Genomic DNA, 22,161 nt, shown 5'->3' on the forward strand with positions numbered 1-22,161 from the left:
ATAGCTAGCTTCCTGAGCATGTTTTGATCCCTGTAGTGTGTTTATTTCTGCAAATTCAGAAATCGATGATCTGGGCATCTAGTTTTTAGTTTTCATGTGATCATAGACTACTAATTCATGTGATTATAGGGCAGAAAGAACAGGGGGGACAGACAAAAGCTATTTGTAGGGCAGAAAGAACAGGGGAACGGGGACACGATACATGTGACACTTGTCATCTCTTAGTTGGTTGAAAAATATGACTGAAAGTGAATTAGATTTCATCCGGATGTAGAATAGACAGTCTAGTGTTTGTCAAATAGCAGGACTAAATGGTAGTGCGGCATATACTTGAGGGACTAAATGTGTAATTTTCTCCCAAAAAGGCAGAAGCCACTAACCTAGCCCAGTTATCCACTCCACTCCACTCCACGGGAGGTGAAGATAAGAACAGGATAATGAACTTGTAGTCTTGTTCTTGTACGATGAGCGGCGGCGACACCACCTCCTCGGCCTCGGCGGACGCCTCCGCCATATGCGCCCAGATCGCCTCCGTCTTCTCCACGCCCTCCGCGCACCCCGCGGCGCGCACTGTGCTCGTCTCCGAGCTCGCCGCTGCGTCCTCCCGGAGAGGCCGCGTGTTTGTGCACGGCGTCGGGCGCGAGGGCCTCATGATGCGTGCCCTCTGCATGCGCCTGGCGCACCTCGGCCTCCCGGCGCACTGCGTCGGCGACGTCACAGCGCCGCCCGCCTTATCTGGGGACCTCCTCGTCGCCTCCGCCGGACCGGGCGCGTTCTCTACCGTCGACGCCATCTGCGGCGTGGCGCGAGGCGCCGGTGCGCGCGTCGTGCTGCTCACCGCCAGGCCGGCGGGGGATTTCCCCGGGCGCCAGGCCGACGTGGTGGCCCACCTACCAGCGCAGACCATGGCTGATGACGAGGATGGCCCGGCGGCGCAGGCGAAGCTGCCGATGGGGAGCCTGTACGAAGGGGCCATGTTTGTGCTCTTCGAGATGGTGGTGTTGGAACTCGCGGGTGTTTTGGGCCAAAGCCCGGCCCAGATGAGGGCCCGACACACAAACTTGGAGTAGCCCGATGTTTCAGCTTTTGTGGCAAATGATATCGTTCTTGGCCGAAACCATTAATCCTATTTTTTTAGGTTGCGACATGTGTGACATCTATCGCAATCTAAATTTCTTTTTTATATCCATCTTTGAAATATTTTATTAGTGTGTTCAAATCTTGAACTACTTTTATAATTGGATTTCTCGTGTTGAGATTTTTAAAGCTAGTTGTCAAGTTAATAGATTTTGACAGAAAAAATTCACGAGAATAACCGTATGAAAAAAATTAGATGGAAAAATCATGCCTCTCGTGATAGAAACAAAAACAAAAACATGTTTTCTTGATTCCGATAGACATGATTATGCCTTTCGTGAAAGTAAAACCGTGACTCTTACAAAAATAAATTCATGCCTTCCTAAAAAACAAAAAACACGTTGTTTTTTCGTTTTCGAGTGAAAGCAATAGTAAACCTCTCAAAGAAGCAAAATCGTACCTCTCGCAAAAAAAAAACACGTTTTTTCAGTTTCGAAAGGCACAAGCCTCTTACGAAATGAAAATCGTGTCCCTCATGAAAACAAAGACGTGCCTTTCCCAAAAAAACCAGAAAAAATATTTTTTTATTTCTGGGAGGTACAGACTTGCCTCTTATGAAAGTAAAATCGTCTCTAGCAAAGTAAAACTATGCCGCTCCCAAAAAATAAACAAAAACATGTTTTTCCGTTTTTTTAGAGACACAGCCGCGCCTCTCGCGACAAAAAACAGAAAATATTTTTTCCGTGGATTTTTTCAATAAAAAATCATCGAAAAGCTAAGAAAGATCGACGAAAAACCAAAACAACAAACAAATTCAAAAAATCAATTTTAAAAACCAAAAACACATGTGGAAAAATAAAAAATAAATAAATCCAAAGAAAACAATAAAAAACACACGTGGCAGCAGCTGAGAACGCGTCAAGTAGCGGCGCATGGAAGTGATCGTTGGAAGGCTCTGAAAGAGTGCTTCCTAACTAGTTGCTCTCTTGTCCGATGCAAGTATATGTTTATTGGGGAACCAACTTTTGGTTACATGGTTACGAAACACAATCCATCAAGGTTTAAATCTTAATGATGACATTATTTTTGGATTTATTTCAGAATTTTGAACGATGCGTATTCAGTTGTAGAAGATGTTTTTGTCAATGCTCTTTATAATGACTGTGTAAATCTCAAGATACATGTTTGTCCAGTCTCTCAAAGATGCTCATAAAAATACAATGTGAGTATGCGTTGCTTATAAAAAAGTATATGTTAATTAGACATAAAGTAACAACCGATTTGAATTGTTGGAAAATGTGAAAGATTGTGATCAATCTATGGTATGGAGTCTTAATGAGCTGGTATACTAAGAGTACTATGTCCGCAAGGGTTTGATTTTTCTGGATTAAAAAGAAAAGATTACCACTGCTGATTGAACGACGGGTGTGCATGGTTGTTTCCTTTCTGGTTTTTTTAATTTTTTTTGACATCCACTATTCATTTTCGCGATAACATCAATAATAGTAAACAGTATAAGGTTTTTTTTGTCGTTGACTGTTTAATTTTACGTTAATGTCAACATCAATGAACAGTATATATTACTTTATTAAAGTGGAAGCTTTTGCTTTTTTTGATTTTTTTTAAGTGTACTGTTCAGTAGTAACTGTAACTGTCAACAGTAATTGTGTGAGAAGTGTTTTTGGAAAATAATAGTTACTCTTTTTGCTTGATTTGGTTAGCAATTTACACTTTTTTATAGTATGTTGGTTTCTCTTTCAATGCGGTCTTATCGTGGGCTACGCGTGTCCATCGTCGCTTTAGCTGTTTGGATCGATTGCCACGTTTTAGTTTTCTAGGAGGTTGGAGACGTGCCTAGATATGTTATTCGGTCAAATCTTATCCTTTTACCTTCTGCCTATCTAGAAAACTCCAATTCAGTCCCATGTCCCCTACACAGCGTAGGCTTATAAAATACCTCCCCTTCCCGACAAACCATACCTAGCCGTCTCCCCGCCCCCAACCACCGAGCTTCAATCTCCTCTCCCGCTACCGTGTCCACCCCCATCAAAGGCTATGACCGAGAAAAGGAAGCGAAGGCAGGGTACATTCGCGCAAGAGGATGAACTGAGGCTGTGGCGGCCCGTCGTCCACATAATCGTCATCTTGGGCCCATGCCATTGGTCTTGACCTCGAGCTCGTGTCATGTTGGTGCCCCGACATCCCCCGTCGTTCAATCGTGCCTCATGTCGACGACGCGAGGCGCCCCATGCCTCGAGCTTCCGCCCGCCCAGATCGCCGATGCCCTGCCGTGGCATGCCACCTTGGTCCTCCACGGCTCCGCCCCATGTCGTCGTCAGGAGCAGTCGTCTTGGCTAAGCTGGCGGCTGGCGCTGAAGCCAACGCAAGGAGGTGCTCCAACCTCCTATCGCTCTGCCATGCTCCATGTGAAGGCAATGACGAGGTGGAGCAAGATGGGAGGTGGAGCGTCCACGATGGCACGGTGCAGTGCCTGAAGGAGGCGCTCACGTGATGAGTGTGGGACTGCAGCAACATATGTAGGCTGGTGGATCCAACAAGGGTGACCGCGGCGGGAGGTTTTATACGTTGCCCCCTGTTCTTCCCAGGCTCTTCTCCGCTCTCCTACGACGCCTCGACACCGCTGCCTCCCTCCCAGCATTGGTCTGTTGTTGGCACTAGCGACGGCACTGCGAAGCAGCGCGGCCATCACACGCACCGTTCCTCAACATCATCTTCCCGGGCCACTACCATTCCTCGCTGTAGGTCGGGTGTCACTTCCTGGCTCATAAGGGATGATACAGACGAGCAAAACGTCACCACTCCTGGTTCCTCTTCCTTCTACTTACATTATATTTTGCCTACTTATTAGAATGTCATGCACGTGAGTCGCATCAGACTTTATAGCTATGACTCTGGACTGAAATAATTCTGGCACCATGCTACTACGACGTATTCATGTTCCCGAAAACTGTGATGCCCTGTTTGGATACTCTAACTTAGCTAGAGGTTAGAGTTACTTTCTAGCTCATGACTAACGCTGAGCTAACTCTAGCCAAAGAGGTGTTTGGATGAAAGGGTTATATTAACAATAAATACATTTCATGGAGAAGGAAAAGTGATTTTTCAGTGAGCCCAACGAGAACTAGCTTCAATTAGCACTTCTTAGCTCGCGGGATAGAGAGAAAAGTGATTTTTCACTCGGGCCATAAGAACTAGCTCCAATTAACACCTCTTGGGTAGGATAGTTTTTTCGGATGGGTTAGATGCAACTACCTCCAATCTAGTCATCATTTTGAATACTTTAGGGATATTTGAGCCCTAATTAAGTTAAACTATCTGTAACCCATGAATCCAAATAGGGCCGATGGCATGATCTTTCTAAGTGATATGTATTTATATTCATCATTTGAAAAAATCGAGAACAAACTCAATGACCTGGCTTTTTCTTCTTCAGCCGCATGGCAGATTTTTCTGAAATCTATATTGGTACAAAACTCATAAATAGTTATGGGAAAACAACTTTTGTCAAGCATCACCTAGAGAATAAACTATCCCCAACTACAGTACATGCTTCATGCATGTATTTTCTTCGATCTGCCAATTTGTTTCAGTACCATCATGTGTGAGAACTGATCTTCTGCATTTGCATGTGTCGATATAAGACGAGAGCCAACGACCGTCTGATTTGTGATTATCATGGTATGCTTTAGCTAACATTCTCCAACGAGGTTACATGAATTTGATTCGGTACCATCATGTGTGAGAACCAATCTTCTGTATTTGTAGGTGCGATGGTAGGAATTTTATATGTATATATTACGTCCTTTTCTGCCATTTGATTTTGTTTGGTTAAGTTGTATTATAATTTTCAATGAAGTTACAAACCTAGCACTGAATGGTGATCTTAGAATTGAAGATAGTATAATGTTACAATTATCTATTTTTAAAAAAATTATCAGTTATTCTAAGTGATTACTAGATACATCTGACCCTTCTACAAAAAAAGCTGGGTTTTAAGTTGGATCCCTGATCGTCAACCCCACCATCCTCTTTGTCACGCTCAATGAGTGCTATTGATTTTGTACTAGTAGCAGCTTAAGTAGATATGGTATGAAAATTCCTTTCTGACATATAAATAAGAAGTGTGGTTGTTATTTCGTGTAGAAAAGTTGGCATTGTAGATACATGAGATCAGCCCGCGCACTTCCTTATTGTACTCACATATGTTGTTACTAAATTCTAGGGGCTAATATTTCGTACTTATAAAAATTGAAGTTGGTGATGAATTCACATATGGGTCCAACATCCTTTTCAACTAAACAATACACGCATCCTCACATGTAAAACTAGCAATCTTTTAAGAGGCATATGAATAAATGTACTACTTTACTCACATGTGAGATTTATCATAAATAAACAAATACACAACTTTTATGTGAGACCAACATTTTTTTCCACATTCGAATTAGCGGAGGAATTCAACATTTCTTTCCCAAACCTGTAATATCCTCTCCTAGATAAATCTAAACATATTTCTATGTGAAGCTAGCAATCTTTCAAGAGGCATATGAATAAATGCACTACTTTACTCACATGTGAGGTTTAACACAAATAAATAAATACACAACTTTTACGTGAGACCAACCTTTTTCTACGCATTCGAATCGGCGGAGGAATTCAACATTTGTTTGTCGAACATGTAGTATCTTCTGCTAGATAAATCTAAACAGATTTGTTTGCACATTCGATGGCACAAATCCCCACTCTTGAGTTCTTCATTGCTTAGTTATAATTATTCTGATTGTTTCACGCCAATGTTTATAAATAGAGTGTTCTGGTGCTTAAATATATTCGAGACAAAATGTCCATAAGAAACATTGGACCAACATATCTGCAAGGGAAGTTCATGATCACACTAACTTATTGTGAAAGGAGGAACTTCAAGTTTGTTCTATTTTGTATTTTTCATCGTAATTAGGCATTATGACAATTTTACTCTGTTAGAATTATTTCTGCCAAGTGGCAGGTATTGTTTTCTTGCCCTTGACTCTGTCCTCGCTTCACTGCTAATGCGGGCATATTCACATCCAGTATTATTTGGCATCACCAATAATGAGGGTAATTTACCATGAATTAGCAACACCAATATATTAAGTATGAGCATTGCTTGATCTAGTTGTTTGTACACCATATAACTTTAGCTTTACCCAAAAAGTTTAGGTGGTACCGTATAACTTAAAACCATTGTGGCTTAACATGGATCAGCTATAATTTAATTGTGGAGTCATTGTTTACTTGATGTGCATTCTGCTGGTGTTGAGGCTTTTCCAACATTCTAGCATGAACATTGATTAAGAAGGATCCAAATGCAAGCTTCCATAGTGATCACAAAAAAGATGAAGCATGTAGGCACAGCGTTCCGTCTATCTTTTTTTTATGAAATACTATCTCCGTCCGAAAATACTTGTCCTAGAGATGAATGTATCTAGACTTATTTTAATTGTAGATACATCCATTATATGCATTTTTAGGACAAGTATTTTCGAACGGAGGGAGTACTTTGAAGCGAATCAAGTCTTGAAACGACTTACTAAAAATTACAAAAAAAATTAAATGACTTATCAATCCATATGACGCGGCATGCCGCTGCGCACTACCTGCTAGTAATAGTTACTCGAGTTTTAATTGTTGGCTAGTCCTAATCTGGCATGGTGGGTATGTCTTTCCAATCTAGCAACTTCCCGTTTTGTATAAAACATGGGAACACGAATGAGTAAAAACTCCCACGTACTTTACTCGAGCACAAGCCGTCTACTATGAAAATGTAAATATTGTAGACAGTACTACAAAATAATAATGGGTCTACTATTACCGAGCTCATTAGAGCTTGAAATTTTTGAAGAATTAAAATTCAAACTTTTTTGCTTTAAAAAAATCTGAAAAAAGTATGCAAGTAAATGAGGTTGTTATGTGTATGTGTGTAAATTTTTAGGATGAAATATATTGAAATACGATCTGTATAAAAAAAACAAATTCATCGTCTCGAAGGATGAATAGTATCATTTGTTAAAAAGCCTCAGATTTGTTTTTTTTCTGTATATGCCTCATTTCAACGTATTTTGCCTTAAAAATTTACACATATGTGTGTTAAGCCTTCATCTACCTTAGTATTTGTTTTTAGAATTTTTTGAAATGTGAAAATATGATCTTTTATGAATTTTGAATTTTACATTTAGAGGCCTTCATGGAGCTCGGCCTCCAAAAGCAATTTCCGTTGTAGATGGCACTACAAAATAATAATGGGTCACACAAAGTGTTGTAAGTTTAGAAGGAACGGTGGGAAGGGAATTGGTGTAATGTTGTGTGTGTATTAATGAGCGTTGAGGACGAGTATATATTGAGATACAAGACTTGCACGACAAGACGCCTCCTACAGATAAGATGAAAATAATTCCTACATAATCTGGTGTAACCTCTCACTACCAAACATATATCTAACACCCCGAGCAGTCGTAGTGCTAGCGTTGCAAACAACAGAGTGTCACAGACGATCAATCTGGAGAGAACAAAAGCCGATAGACTGAGATCCCCGCAGTCGTAGCGAGTGCGTCATGAACGCTGTCGCGTCATGGGCGCGTTGACTGACAAGAAGCCGACGAGTTGAGGTAATAGTCTTTTGTGCCGATGTGAAGGTAGCCCAGAGCGTGGGGGCGTTGTAGCCATGATCGAGGTAGCTGTGCAAGAGACATCGTGGATGTTGAGTCGGGTGTGAGTGTCAAAATTGGCTGATCTCGAGTAGGGGGTCTGAACTATCGTTCTAGGGTCGATGGGTAACAAGAGACGAAGAAGACTGTCGGATCGATAGAAGGGGTGTCTAGAGGGGGGGGGGGGTTGAATAGACTACATGCAAAAACTAAAATCCTAGTCTTTTCCCAATTTTGATGGTTGGCATATTTTAGCGATTCTAACAAGTCTAGTGCACCCTATACATGCTAGTCAACGAATATGGTAGCGGAAAGTAAAGACATTGCACATGTAGTATGGAGTGGAGTTTAGGAAGATCAAACGCAAAGACGTTGACTCGACGATTTTTGGCATGGTTCCGATAGGTGGTGCTATTGTACGTTCATGTTAGTGTAGACTTTAATCCACAGAGGGTAACGACTTTGAGAGTCCATGGACGGCTCCACACACAAGGGGTCCACGAAGAAGCGGCCTTGTCTATTCCACCATGGCTTACGTGCACACATGTCTGGCTCACTCACGGTAAATCTTCACGAAGTAGGCGATCTCCTAGCCCAAACAAACTTCTTGGTTCAACCTCGCAACACGAAGTAGGAGACTCCCAAGGGACACCTAACCAATCTAGGAGGCACTGATACGTTCATTTTGCATCATGCTTTCATGTTGATATTTATTGCCTTTTTGGGCTGTTATATTACTTGTGGTACCATATTTATGCCATTTCTCTCTTACTTTGCAAGGATTATTTGAAGAGAGAGAATTCAGGCAGCTGGAATTCTGGACTGGAAAAGGAGCAAATCCTAGTCCACTATTCTGCACATCTCCAAATGCCCTGAAAATATACGTGGATTTTTTCTGAAATATATTAAAAATACTGGGCGAAAGAACTACCGGAGGGGGCCACCAGGGCCCCACAAGGCCCCACTCCGCCACCACCCCCCTGGTGGCGGTGGGCAAGCTTGTGGGCTGCCTGAAGGCCCACTAGCCCCCCTCTTTTGCTATATGAAGCGTCCTGACCTGGAAAAAATCATACGGGAGCTTTTTCGTGGTTTCGCCACCGCCACGAGGCGGAACTTGAGCAGATCCAATCTAGAGCTCCGGCAGGACGATCCTGCCGAGGAAATTTCCCTCCCAGAGGGGGGAATCGTCGCCATCGTCATCACCAACACTCCTCTCGTCGGAGGGGAGGCATCTTCATGAACATCTTCATCAGCACCATTTCCTCTCCAATCCCTAGTTCATCTCTTGTAATCAATCTTCGTCTCGCGACTCCGATTGGTACTTGTAAGGTTGCTAGTAGTGTTGATTACTCTTTGTAGTTGGTGCTTGTTGGATTACTTGGTGGAAGAGTTTATGTTCAGATCCTTGATGCTATTCATTACACCTCTGGTCATGATTATGATTATGTCTTGTGGGTAGTTACTTTTGTTCCTGAGGACATGGGATAAGTCATGCTGATAATAGTCATGTGAATTTGATATTCGTTCGGTATTTTGATATGATGTATGTTGTTTTTCCTCTAGTGGTGTTATGTGAACGTCGACTACATAACACTTCACCATATTTGGGCCTAGAGGAAGGCATTGGGAAGTAGTAAGTAGATGATGGGTTGCTGGAGTGACAGAAGCTTAAACCCCAATCTATGCGTTGCTTCGTGAGGGGCTGATTTGGATCCACTAGTTTAATGCTATGGTTAGACTTTGTCTTAATTCTTATTTTGTAGTTGCAGATGCTTGCGAGAGAGGTTAATCATAAGTGGGATGCTTGTCCAAGTAAGGGCTGTACCCAAGCGCCGATCCACCCACATATCAAACTATCAAAGTAACGAACGCGAATCATATGAACATGATGAAACTAGCATGACAAAAATTCCCGTGTGTCCTCGGGAGCGTTTTTCCTCCTATAAGACTTTGTTCAGGCTTGTCCCTTGCTACAAAAGGGATTGGGCCACTTGCTGCACCGTTGCTACTACTTGTTACTTGTTACTCTTTGCTTGCTACGTTTCACCTTGCTACACAATCACTTGTTACCGCTACTTTCAGTGCTTGCAGTTATTACCTTGCTGAAATCCATTTATCAGAGCCTTCTGCTCCTCGTTGGGTTCGACACTCTTACTTATCGAAAGGACTACGATTGATTCCCTATACTTGTCGGTCATCAAGACTCTTTTCTGGCATCGTTGCCGGGGAGTGAAGCGCCTTTGGTAAGTGGAAATTGGTAAGGAAACATTTATATACTGTGCTGAAATTTATTGTCACTTGTCACTATGGAAACTCTTCCTTTGAGGAGTTTGTTCAGGGTATCTTCACCACGAACAGAAGCACGAGGAGTTGCTCCTCAACCTGAGGTACCTACTGAAAATATCTTTTATGAAATTTCTTTGGGTATGCTTGAGAAACTGCTGGCTAATCCTTTTACAGGAGATGGATCTTCACATCCAGACTTTCATCTAATCTATGTAGATGAAGTTTGTGGTTTATTTAAGCTTGCAGGTTTGCCCGAGGATGAGGTAAAGAAGAAAGTCTTTCCTTTGTCTTTGAAGTATAAGGCGTTGACATGGTATAGGCTATGTGATGATGCTGGATCATGGGGCTACAATCGGTTGAAATTGGAATTTCATCAAAAGTTCTATCCTATGCATTTAGTACATCGTGATTGGAACTTTATTTATTACTTTTGGCCTCGTGACAGGGAAAGCATAGCTCAAGCTTGGGGGAGGCTTAAATCAATGCTATATTCATGCCCCAATCATGAGCTCTCGAGAGAAATAATCACTCCAAACTTTTATGCTCGGCTTTCTCATGAAGATCGTACCATGCTTGACACTTCTTGTGTCGGTTCTTTTATGAAGAAGGATATTGATCACAAGTGGAATTTATTGGAGAGAATCAAACGCAACTCTGAAGATTGGGAGCTGGAGGAAGGTAAGGACTCAGGTATGAATTTCCAGTTTGATTGCGTTAAATCTTTTGTTGAGACAAACACTTCTAGAGATTTTAGCGCTAAGTATGGACTTGACTCTGAGATAGTAGCTTCTCTATGTGAATCTTTTGCTGCTCATGTTGAACTTCCCAAAGAGAAGTGGTTTAAATATCATCCTCCTGTAGAAAGCAACATAGCCAAAACCAATCTAGTTGAGGAGAAAATCATAGCTTTTAGTGATCCTGTTGTTCCTTATGCTTACACTGAGAAACCACCATACCCTGCTAGAATGAAGGATTATTCTAAAGCTCCAACTGTGATACGTAGGGGTTACATTAGACCACTTGCACCCCCTGAGGAGATTAGAGTTGAACCTAGTGTTGCTATTATCAAAGATCTCTTAGCCGAAGACATAGACGGGCATGTTATTAAATTCTGTGAGGACTCTGCTAGAATTGCTAAACCTCACGCGAAAGACAAGCACAAACCTGTAGTTGGCCTGCCCGTTGTTTCTGTTAAGGTAGGAGATCACTGCTACCATGGTTTATGTGATATGGGAGCTAGTGTTAGTGCAATACCCCGTTCTCTCTATGATGAAATCAAAGATGAGATTGCACCTGCTAAGATAGAACCCATTGATGTCACTATCACGCTAGCTAATAGAGACACTATCTGCCCTTTGGGAATTGTGAGAGACATAGAAGTCCTGTGTGGTAAGACGAAGTATCCTACTGATTTCCTCGTCCTTGGTACTACACAAGATAGCTTTTGTCCCATCATATTTGGTAGACCCTTTCTCAACACTGTCAATGCTCACATTGATTGCATTAAACAGGCCGTCACAGTTAGTTTCGAGGGTGTGTCTCATGAATTGAACTTCTCCAAGTTTGGAAGACAACCTCATGAAAGAGAGTCGTCTGGTAGGGATGAAATCATTGCTCTTGCCTCTATTGCCATACCTCCTACGGATCCTTTAGAGCAATATCTGCTTGAGCATGAAAATGATATGCATATGGAGGAGAGAGATGAGATAGATAGAATTGTCTTAGAACAACATCCTATTCACAAGAATAATCTGCCTGTTGAACTGCTTGGGGATCCTCCCCCACCAAAGGGTGATCCTGTGTTCGAGCTTAAACAGTTGCCTGATACCCTTAAGTATGCCTATCTTGATGAGAAGGAGATATATCATGTCATTATTAGTGCTCTCCTCTCAGAGCGCGAAGAGAAGAAGTTACTAAAAACTCCGAGGAAGCACCGCGCTGCTATTGGATATACTCTTGATGATCTTAAGGGTATTAGTCCTACTCTATGTCAGCACAAGATTAAAACCGATCCTGACTTTAAACCAGTTGCTGATCATCAAAGGAGATTAAATCCTAAGATGAAAGAGGTCGTTAGAAAATAAATATTAAAGCTTCTGGAAGCAGGAATCATTTATCCTGTTGCTCATAGTGATTGGGTAAGTCCAGTACATTGCGTACCTAAGAAGGGAGGTATCATCGTCGTTCCTAATGATAAGGATGAACTAATCCCACAAAGGATTATTACCGGCTATAGAATGGTGATAGACTTCCGGAAACTGAACAAGGCAACCAGGAAAGATCATTATCCTTTGCCGTTCATCGACCAAATGCTAGAAAGGCTATCAAAACACACACACTTTTGTTTTCTAGACGGTTATTCAGGTTTCTCGCAAATACCTGTTGCACAATCTAATCAAGAGAAAACCACTTTCACCTGCCCTTTCGGTACCTTTGCCTATAGACGTATGCCTTTTGGCTTATGTAATGCACCTGCCACCTTCCAAAGATGTATGATGGCTGTATTCTCTGACTTTTGTGAAAATATTGTCGAGGTTTTCATGGATGACTTCTCCGTTTACGGGTCTTCCTTTGATGATTGCCTCAGCAGCCTTGATCGAGTCTTACAGAGATGCGAAGAAACCAACCTCGTCTTGAATTGGGAGAAGTGCCACTTTATGGTTAATGAAGGTATCGTCTTAGGACACAAAATCTCTGAAAGAGGTATTGAAGTTGATAAGGCTAAGGTTGATGCAATTGAGAAAATGCTTTGCCCCACAGATATCAGAGGTATATGAAGTTTCCTAGGTCATGCTGGTTTCTATAGAAGGTTCATCAAAGACTTCTCTAAGATTTCTAGGCCTCTTACCAACCTCTTGCAGAAGGATGTTCCTTTTGTTTTTGATGAGGATTTTGAGGAAGCCTTTGAAATACTTAAGAAGGCTTTGATAACCCACCTATCGTTCAACCACCTGACTGTAACTTTCCCTTTGAAATCATGTGCGGCGCTAGTGATTATGCTGTTGGTGCTGTTCTAGGACAAAGAGTTGACAAGAAGTTGAATGTCATTCACTACGCTAGTAAAACTCTAGACAGTGCTCAAAGAAACTATGCCACTATGGAGAAGGAATTTTTAGCAGTCGTGTTTGCATGTGAAAAGTTCAGATCTTACATGGTTGACTCCAAGGTCACTATTCATTCTAATCATGCTGCTATTAAGTACCTCATGGAGAAGAAGGACGCTAAGCCTAGGCTGATCAGATGGGTTCTCCTGCTACAGGAATTTGATTTGCACGTCATTGACCGAAAGGGTGCTGATAACCCTGTAGCAGATAACTTGTCTAGGCTAGAGAATGTCCTTGATGACCCACTACCAATTGATGATAGCTTTCCTGATGAGCAAATAAATGTCATCCACACTTCACTTAGTGCACCGTGGTATGCTGATTATGCAAACTATATCGTAGCCAAATACATACCACCCAGTTTCACCTATCAACAAAAGAGGAAATTCTTCGTTGATTTGAGACACTACTTCTGGGATGATCCTCACCTTTATAAGGAAGGAGTAGATGATGTTATTAGATGTTGTGTGCTTGAAGATGAACAGGGACAGATCCTGCAGAAGTGTCATTCCTAAGCCTACGGAGGACACCATGCTGGAGATAGAACTGCCCATAAGGTATTGCAATCAGGTTTCTATTGGCCCACTCTCTTCAAGGATGCTCGTAATTTTGTCTTGTCTTGTGACGAATGCCAAAGGATAGGGAACATCAGTAAGCGTCAAGAGATGCCTATGAACTATTCACTTGTCATTGAACCATTTGATGTTTGGGGCTTTGATTATATGGGACCTTTCCCGAGTTCCAATGGGTACACTCACATCTTAGTTGTTGTGGATTACGTTACTAAGTGGGTAGAAGCTATCCCCACTAAAAATGCTGATCACCACACCTCTATTAAGATGCTTAAAGAAGTCATATTCCCAAGATTTGGAGTCCCTAGATACTTGATGACTGATGGAGGTTCACACTTCATTCATGGTGTTTTCTGCAAGATGCTAGCTAAGTATGATGTCAACCATAGAGTTGCATCCCCTTATCATGCTCAGTCTAGTGGTCAAGTGGAGTTGAGTAATAGGGAGATCAAGTTGATCCTACAAAAGACCGTCAATAGATCTCGAAAGAACTGGTCTAGCAAACTTGACGATGCACTATGGGCTTATAGGACTGCTTATAAGAATCCCATGGGCATGTCACCGTATAAAATGGTTTACGGTAAGGCCTGTCATTTACCTCTTGAGCTGGAACACAAAGCTTATTGGGCAATCAAAGAGCTCAACTTTGATTTCAAACTTGCCGGTGAGAAGCAGTTGTTTGATATCAGTTCGTTGGATGAATGGAGAGCCCACGCATACGAGAATATCAGGTTGTTCAAGGAAAAGGTTAAGATATGGCACGACAAACGAATACAGAAACGAGAGTTCAATGTAGGTTATTATGTCTTGCTATACAATTCTCGTTTGAGATTCTTTGCAGGCAAGCTTCTCTCTAAATGGGAAGGTCCCTATGTTATCGAGGAAGTATATCGTTCCGGTGCCATCAAAATCAATAACACGGAAGGAAATTTTCCTAGAGTGGTAAATGGGCAAAGAATCAAGCATTACATCTCTTGTACTCCCATAAATGTTGAGACCAATATCATCAATGTCATAACTCCAGAGGAGTACATAAGGGATGTTTATCAGCCTGTTTCAGACCTTGAAAACAAAGATGTATCTGTTTCGGCAAGAAATTGAACTCCGATACTTTTCCAATAGGAAATTTCCTCAGTTTTGGAATTTTTGGAAAATTAGAAAAATAAAAAGCAGTCCGGAGAGCAAACGAGGAAGCCACAAGGGCCCACCCCGCCACCCCCTGGTGGTGGTGGGCAAGCTTGTGGGCACCTCATGTGCCTCCCGGACTCTGTTTTCTTGCGGAGGACTCCTTCTGGCCCAGAAAAAAATCAATATATAGTCGCCCGAAGGTTTTGATCTCCGTATCGCGTAGTTTTTCTCTGTTTTCGTTTCGAGCTTGTTGTCTGCCGCAGATTTAGAGCAAATATGTCTCAGGAATCTGTTGGGGAGAATGATCTTCATCAAGTTCATGAGGAAGTAGATGCTGATCTGAAAAGAGTAGAAGTTACGGAAGCCAGGGACCAAGCTAAGGAGAAAACCCAAGCTAGGGAGGAAGTTCAACCTATGTTCAACATTGAAGACGTTGAAGGAATAGACTTTCTCCAACCCTTCCTCCACATGCTGTCTTCGTCCTTGATTGAAGTCTTGAGGTTTTGCGAAACAACTCGTGCTCGCAATATTTCTCTTTCTCGTGAAGTTGTTTTGCTGGAAAACCATGTCACAGATCTCAAAGGTATAAATCAAAGGTTGATAGCTCTCTTGGAATCAAAGGCGACAACAACACCACCATCACCACCAAAGGAAGACAACTAAGCATTGGTATGGGCAATCCCCTTGGCTTCTGCCAAGCTTGGGGGAGTTCCCTGGTATCGTATCACCTTTATATCTTTTGCTTTTACCTTTGTTTTAGTTCTTTCCTTTTCAGTTTTTATTTCTTCTTTAGAGGATTAAGTCTTTAGTTTTTAGTTTGAGTCTTTTGCTTTTGTCTCTCCCCCGTTGTATTCGAGCTTACGAGCTATATAATAAAGAGTGTCTTAGTCTAGGGCTTTGCTTTGTGCCATGATCAAAAGTATGAAAAGAACGATAGCATGAAAGATCATGAGACGATCTTATGGAAAGTGATAACTTCACTTATGACACGTATGATGATTGAAACTTGTTGAGAATAAATCAACATAGACCCCAGTCATTGTTGCAATTAATAAGAAGTAATAAGGAAAGAGAGGTTCACATACAAATATATCATATTAGACACTTTTCACAATTGTGAGCACTCACCAAACTATTACATGCCTAGGAGTAGATGTTGGACAAGGAAGACAACATAATGAATTGTGTTTGCTTGGTTCCAAACAATGTTATATGATTAGAGATCCCTTAGCATGTGACGATTGCTTCCACCTCATATTAGCCAAAACTCCCGCACCAAGTAGAGATACTACTTGTGCATCCATAAATCTCCAAACCAGTTTTGCCATGAGAGTCCACCATACCTACCTATGGATTGAATAAGATCCTTCAAGTAAGTTGTCATCGGTGCAAGCAATAAAAAATGCTCTCTAATATGTATGATCTATTAGTGTGTGGAAAATAAGCTTTGTACGAACCTGTGATGAGGAAGACATAAAAGCGACAGACTGCATAATAAAGTTCTTTATCACAGGAGGCAATATAAAGTGACGTTCCTCCGCACTAAGAGGACACGCATTCAAACCTCAAAAGCGCATGACAACCTCTGCTTCCCTCTGCGAAGGGCCTATCTTGTACCTTTACTTTTTACCCTTGTAAGAGTCATGGTGATCTTCACCAATTCCCTCGTGCCTTTGTCTTGGCTACCGTCACATGCTTGGGAAAGATCTATATTCATATATCAACTTGGAGTTGAGTACTCATGCTTTATTATTGTTGACTTTACCCTTGAGGTAAACTGTTGGGAGGCAAAACTATAACTTTGACACCATGAGTACCATGTGAGTTGTAACAATTGTGGAAAACAAAAGAGATGATTGAGTATGTGGGTTTGCCTTACAAGCTCTTATTTGACTCTTTCTCATGTTGTGATAAATTGCAATTGCTTCAATGACTATGGACTATTGTTGGTTACTTCTCGGTAAGGTTTTTGCTTCATGCTTTGCTTTGTGAAGGAATTGTTACTTTCCCATAAGAATCTTTATGATATATAGCTGTCCTATTTGTGATCATGATGCCCTCATGTCCGTATTATGTTTTATCGTCTCCTTCGTCCCCAAACATGTGGACATGTTTAGGGAACTTGGTTTTCGCTTGAGGACAAGCGAGGTCTAAGCTTTGGGGTGTTGATACGCCCATTTTGCATCATGCTTTCATGTTGATATTTATTGCTTTTTGGGCTGTTATATTACTTGTGGTACCATATTTATGCCTTTTCTCTCTTATTTTGCAAGGATTATTTGTAGAGGGACAATCCAGGCAGCTGGAATTCTGGACTGGAAAAGGAGCAAATCCTAGTCCACTATTCTGCACATCTCCAAATGCCCTGAAAATTTACGTGGATTTTTTCTGGAATATATTGAAAATACTGGGCGAAAGAACTACCGGAGGGGGGCCACCAGGGCCCCACAAGCCCCCACTCCGCCACCACCCCTGGTGGCGGTGGGCAAGCTTGTGGGCTGCCTAAAGGCCCACTAGCCCCCCTCTTTTGCTATATGAAGCGTCCCGACCTGGAAAAAATCATACGGGAGCTTTTTCGTGGTTTCGCCGCCGCCACGAGGCAGAACTTGAGCAGATCCAATCTAGAGCTCCGGCAGGATGATCCTGTCGGGGAAATTTTCCTCCCGGAGGGGGAATCGTCGCCATCGTCATCACCAACACTCCTCTCGTCGGAGGGGAGGCATCTTCATCAACTTCTTCATCAGCACCATCTCCTCTCCAATCCCTAGTTCATCTCTTGTAATCAATCTTTCTCTCGCGACTCCGATTGGTACTTGTAAGGTTGCTAGTAGTGTTGATTACTCTTTGTAGTTGATGTTTGTTGGATTACTTGGTGGAAGAGTTTATGTTCAGATCCTTGATGCTATTCATTACACCACTGGTCATGATTATGATTATGTCTTGTGAGTAGTTACTTTTGTTCCTGGGGACATGGGATAAGTCATGCTGATAATAGTCATGTGAATTTGATATTCGTTCGGTATTTTGATATGATGTATGTTGTTTTTCCTCTAGTGGTGTTATGTGAACGTCGACTACATAACACTTCACCATATTTGGGCCTAGAGGAAGGCATGGGGAAGTAGTAAGTAGATGATGGGTTGCTGGAGTGACAGAAGCTTAAACCCCAGTCTATGCATTGCTTTGTGAGGGGCTGATTTGGATCCACTAGTTTAATGCTATGGTTAGACTTTGTCTTAATTCTTCTTTTGTAGTTGCGGATGCTTGCGAGAGAGGTTAATCATAAGTGGGATGCTTGTCCAAGTAAGGGAAGTACCCAAGCGCCGGTCCACCCACATATCAAACTATCAAAGTAACGAACGCGAATCATATGAACATGATGAAACTAGCATGACAGAAATTCCCGTGTGTTCTTGGGAGCGTTTTTTCCTCCTATAAGACTTTGTTCAGGCTTGTCCCTTGCTACAAAAGGGATTGGGCCACTTGCTGCACCATTGCTACTACTTGTTACTTCTTACTCTTTGCTTGCTACGTTTCACCTCGCTACACAATCACTTGTTACCGCTACTTTCAGTGCTTGCAGTTATTACCTTGCTGAAATCCGTTTATCAGAGCCTTCTGCTCCTCGTTGGGTTCGACACTCTTACTTATCGAAAGGACTACGATTGATCCCCTATACTTGTGGGTCATCAGGCACCACCCTCGAAAAGGTAATAGATGTGGTAGAACGATGAACCCCTTGCTCTTGTGCTTCATTCTATAGTCTCCTCAACCTTCAATCACTCTCTCACAGATTTGGCATGGGTAGGAGAGATTGATCTTGTGGAAAGCAACTTGAGGAGGCTAGAGATCAAGTTTCAAATGGTTGGATTGGAATCTCTTGATCTCAACACATGAGTAGGTGGCTCTCTATCAGAAATATGGATCTGGCAAGTGTAAGTGTGTTCTGAGTGCGTCCTCTGCAAATGAGAAGAGGTGGAGGGGTATATATAGGAATCTACCAAAATCGAACCGTTACAACATTATTGCCCAACTCAGTGACACTGAAAGGAATCTTGATGGTACTGAGTTGCACCAAATGTGACAACTTTTGAATTCTCAGTGAGACCGATATATGAATCTCGATGGTACCGATACGATGACCTAGACCAGTTTCCAAATCTCGGTGAGACCGATTCCAATCTCGGAATTTCCAATTCTTGGAATTTTATCAACAGAAAATTGGTCACTGAATCTCGGTGGTATCAATATTAATGTTGGTGGTACCGAGAGATTAGGGTTTGGCAAAGGATCTGTCTAGTGGAAAATCGGTGGGGCCGAGTGGAAAATATTGGTGGCACCGATTTTACTGGTTTAGCTCTATATAGAGATATCTTGTGGGATAATGGCTGAATATTTTTGGTGGCTATCTCTAAGCACTTGAGCAACCAATTCATCATAATACCTCACCCCCTTTTAATAGTATTGGCTTTCCTATGGAGTCAAAGTGATTTCTCACAAATGTAAAATGTAGAGTCTTCTTGCTTGAAGCTTGAGCCAATTATATTCATTTCTTTATCAAGGAGCTTCTCCTCATAATCCTTTGGCTAGTGCTCTGTGTAGACTATACCTGAAATATACTAGGTAAAAGTGTTAGTCCAAGAGACAATGTATGGTGTCATGAATTATCAAATACACCAAGGGAGCATATGTGCTTTCAATCTCCCCCTTTTTGGTAATTGATGACAATATACAATCAAAGCTTAAAATAAAGATAGGAATTAGAATATGACAGCTTTGAAAGATACATGACTAGTACATGCCCCCCTAAGTGTGTGCAATCCCATTTTAAAGGATAGTTGCTTTGGACTGCATGGGCACACACATGGTAGAAGGACAAGACAAGTCATATAAATCTTGGCTATATGCATCAAACATATGTGAATGAAGAACTTCCATGTTCAAGACTCACTCTTGCAAACAATATGTGCAAGAGACAAGAGATCATCGTGAACAAGGATATGATGCATATACTTACCTTGAGGTTCTTGAGCATCTTAGCAGTAGGAGTACACTTGGGAAAATAAATGTTAGATAACACAAGAATACTCTATTGTAAAGATGTAAAGAGCTTCAAAAGTACCAAGATATTGAAGACATGTTGAAAATAGGATTTGATGATAGATATCTCTCCAAGAGAATTTAGAACTTTCTCCCCTAAGGATTAATATGTAGGAGTTTCCTCTCCCCCTGAATCATAGCATGTAGATATTGGGAGTAGGTGGAGTGAGACAAGTTCAATCCAAAGATAGCAGTAAATTTTTTATTTCGGCAATAGAACAACAATTATGTCTCTCTCCTCCTTAATGGTATTGCTCCCCGTGATTATGTAAGGTTTGATATATCTCCCCCTTTGGCAGATCTCCCCTTAGGTAGATCTCCCCTTAGGAACATATATCTCCCCTTTTGGCAGCAGCTTATTGGAATCTTTGATATTTCTCCCCCTTTGGCATTAATTTCCAAAAGGGTCGGAGGGTAAGGGCTCATTGAGAGAAAGGGATCCTTGATTATTCTCTCTTTGATAAGGGTTCCTTGAACTTGTCTTTTCTCCCCCTTATGATTTTGTTAAGAGTTGCTTGAACTATCTCCCCCTATGTTAGGGATCCTGGATGTTTCTCCCTCTTATATTGTGGGATCACTAGGGATTTCTCCCCCTTGATTTTTTTTGGGAAACAAGATTATATCCTCCTTTAGCAAAAAGTGGAAATGTTCAATATGAGATTAGGAGGTAATAAAACTTGGGATCATTGACAATCTTTCTCCCCCTAAGGAAAAAATCTAGAAAATATCAAAAAAATCATAGGGAGTGATAATTTTCGGTGTCACCGAGGCAATATGGTTCGGTAGAACCTAAAATGATAGCAGGCCTCTGGGAGAAATCGGTCAGACCAAGTTTCCGAGATCACTCAGACCGAGTAGAAATGAAAATCAACTCCTTAATTCAAAATAGACATAAAATACCCATAGACTTTTAAAAAGGAAATATCCAAAGACTTAAAAAGAAAATAAGAGAAGACAATTTTTTTGAAATATATACATACATATATATGAGAGTTGAATGGTTCCAAGATAGCATGCAACAAGAATATGAACCGTACAAGAATATCCATCAAGATGTGGGGCGGTGACTAGGTCACCTATATTAGAGTATATTGACTTGAGGAGTCAAGAAAGAATGCTTGATCATAGGTCATACTCATCATTAAACACAAAATGGGGTTACCATTTTTCGATTAAGCTTTTAATGTCTTCATATCACTTGAGTTTCTTTACCTCATGAATTGGTGCAAAGCATTATCAAGTATATGAGTACATAGCTTCGAATGATGTGCTACTTCTTGAGCTTGCGTTGGTTTTTTCCTTGAAGAGGAAAGGGTGATGCAAAAAAGTAGATAATTATTTCCCTCAGTTTGTTGAGAACCAAGGTATCAATCCAGTAGGAGGAACAAGCAAGGCCCCAATATTAGCACCTACACAAACAATAAAACACTTGCACCCAACACTAAAAAGGGGTTGTCAATCCCTTCACAGTTATTTGCAAGGATGAGATCTGATAGAGATAGATAAAAGATTGGTAGAACTAAAAGTAAACCAAAAGTAAATAAATGGCAGCAATATATTTTGGCATTTTTGGTTTATAGATCTGAAAGTATAATATGGAAAATAGACCCGGTGGCCATAGGTTTCACTAGAGGCTTCTCTCATGAAGGAAAATAATACGGTGGGTGAACAAATTACTGTCGAGCAATTGATAGAAAAGCGAATAATTATGAAGATATCAAATGCAACGATTATGCATATAGGCATCACGTCCGTGTCAAGTAGACAGAAACAATTATGCATCTACTACTACTATTACTCCACACATCGACCGACTCCTGCCTGCATCTAGAGTATTAAGTTCATGAAGAACAAAGTAACACATTAGGTAAGATGACATGATGTAGAGGGATAAACTCAAGCAATATGATGAAAACCCCATCTTTTTATCCTCGATGGCAAGAATGCAATATGTGCCTCGCTACCCCTACTTTATCACTGGGTGAGGACACCACAAGATTGAACCCAAAACTAAGCACTTCTCCCATTGCAAGAATTACCAATCTAGTTGGCCAAACAAACTAATAACTCGAAGATACTTGCTAAGATATGAAATCATGCATATAAGAATTCAGAGAAGATTCAAATAATATTCATAGGTAAACTGAACATAAACCCACAATTCATCGGATCTCGACAAACACACCTCAA

The 22,161-nt window shown here is 41.3% G+C and overlaps 1 protein-coding gene across 1 annotated transcript; it reads left to right on the plus strand.

The window, feature by feature from the left end:
- The first annotated feature begins 219 nt into the window (after positions 1 to 219).
- LOC123430648 (3-hexulose-6-phosphate isomerase) lies at positions 220 to 1,266 on the plus strand. Its single transcript, XM_045114502.1, has one exon. The coding sequence runs from the start codon at positions 465 to 467 to the stop codon at positions 1,068 to 1,070; it is 606 nt and encodes a 201-aa protein (XP_044970437.1). The 5' UTR covers positions 220 to 464; the 3' UTR covers positions 1,071 to 1,266.
- Positions 1,267 to 22,161: the final 20,895 nt, after the last annotated feature.

This window comes from Hordeum vulgare, chromosome 2H (genome assembly GCF_904849725.1).
Source record: "Hordeum vulgare subsp. vulgare chromosome 2H, MorexV3_pseudomolecules_assembly, whole genome shotgun sequence".
Taxonomy (NCBI): domain Eukaryota; kingdom Viridiplantae; phylum Streptophyta; class Magnoliopsida; order Poales; family Poaceae; genus Hordeum; species Hordeum vulgare.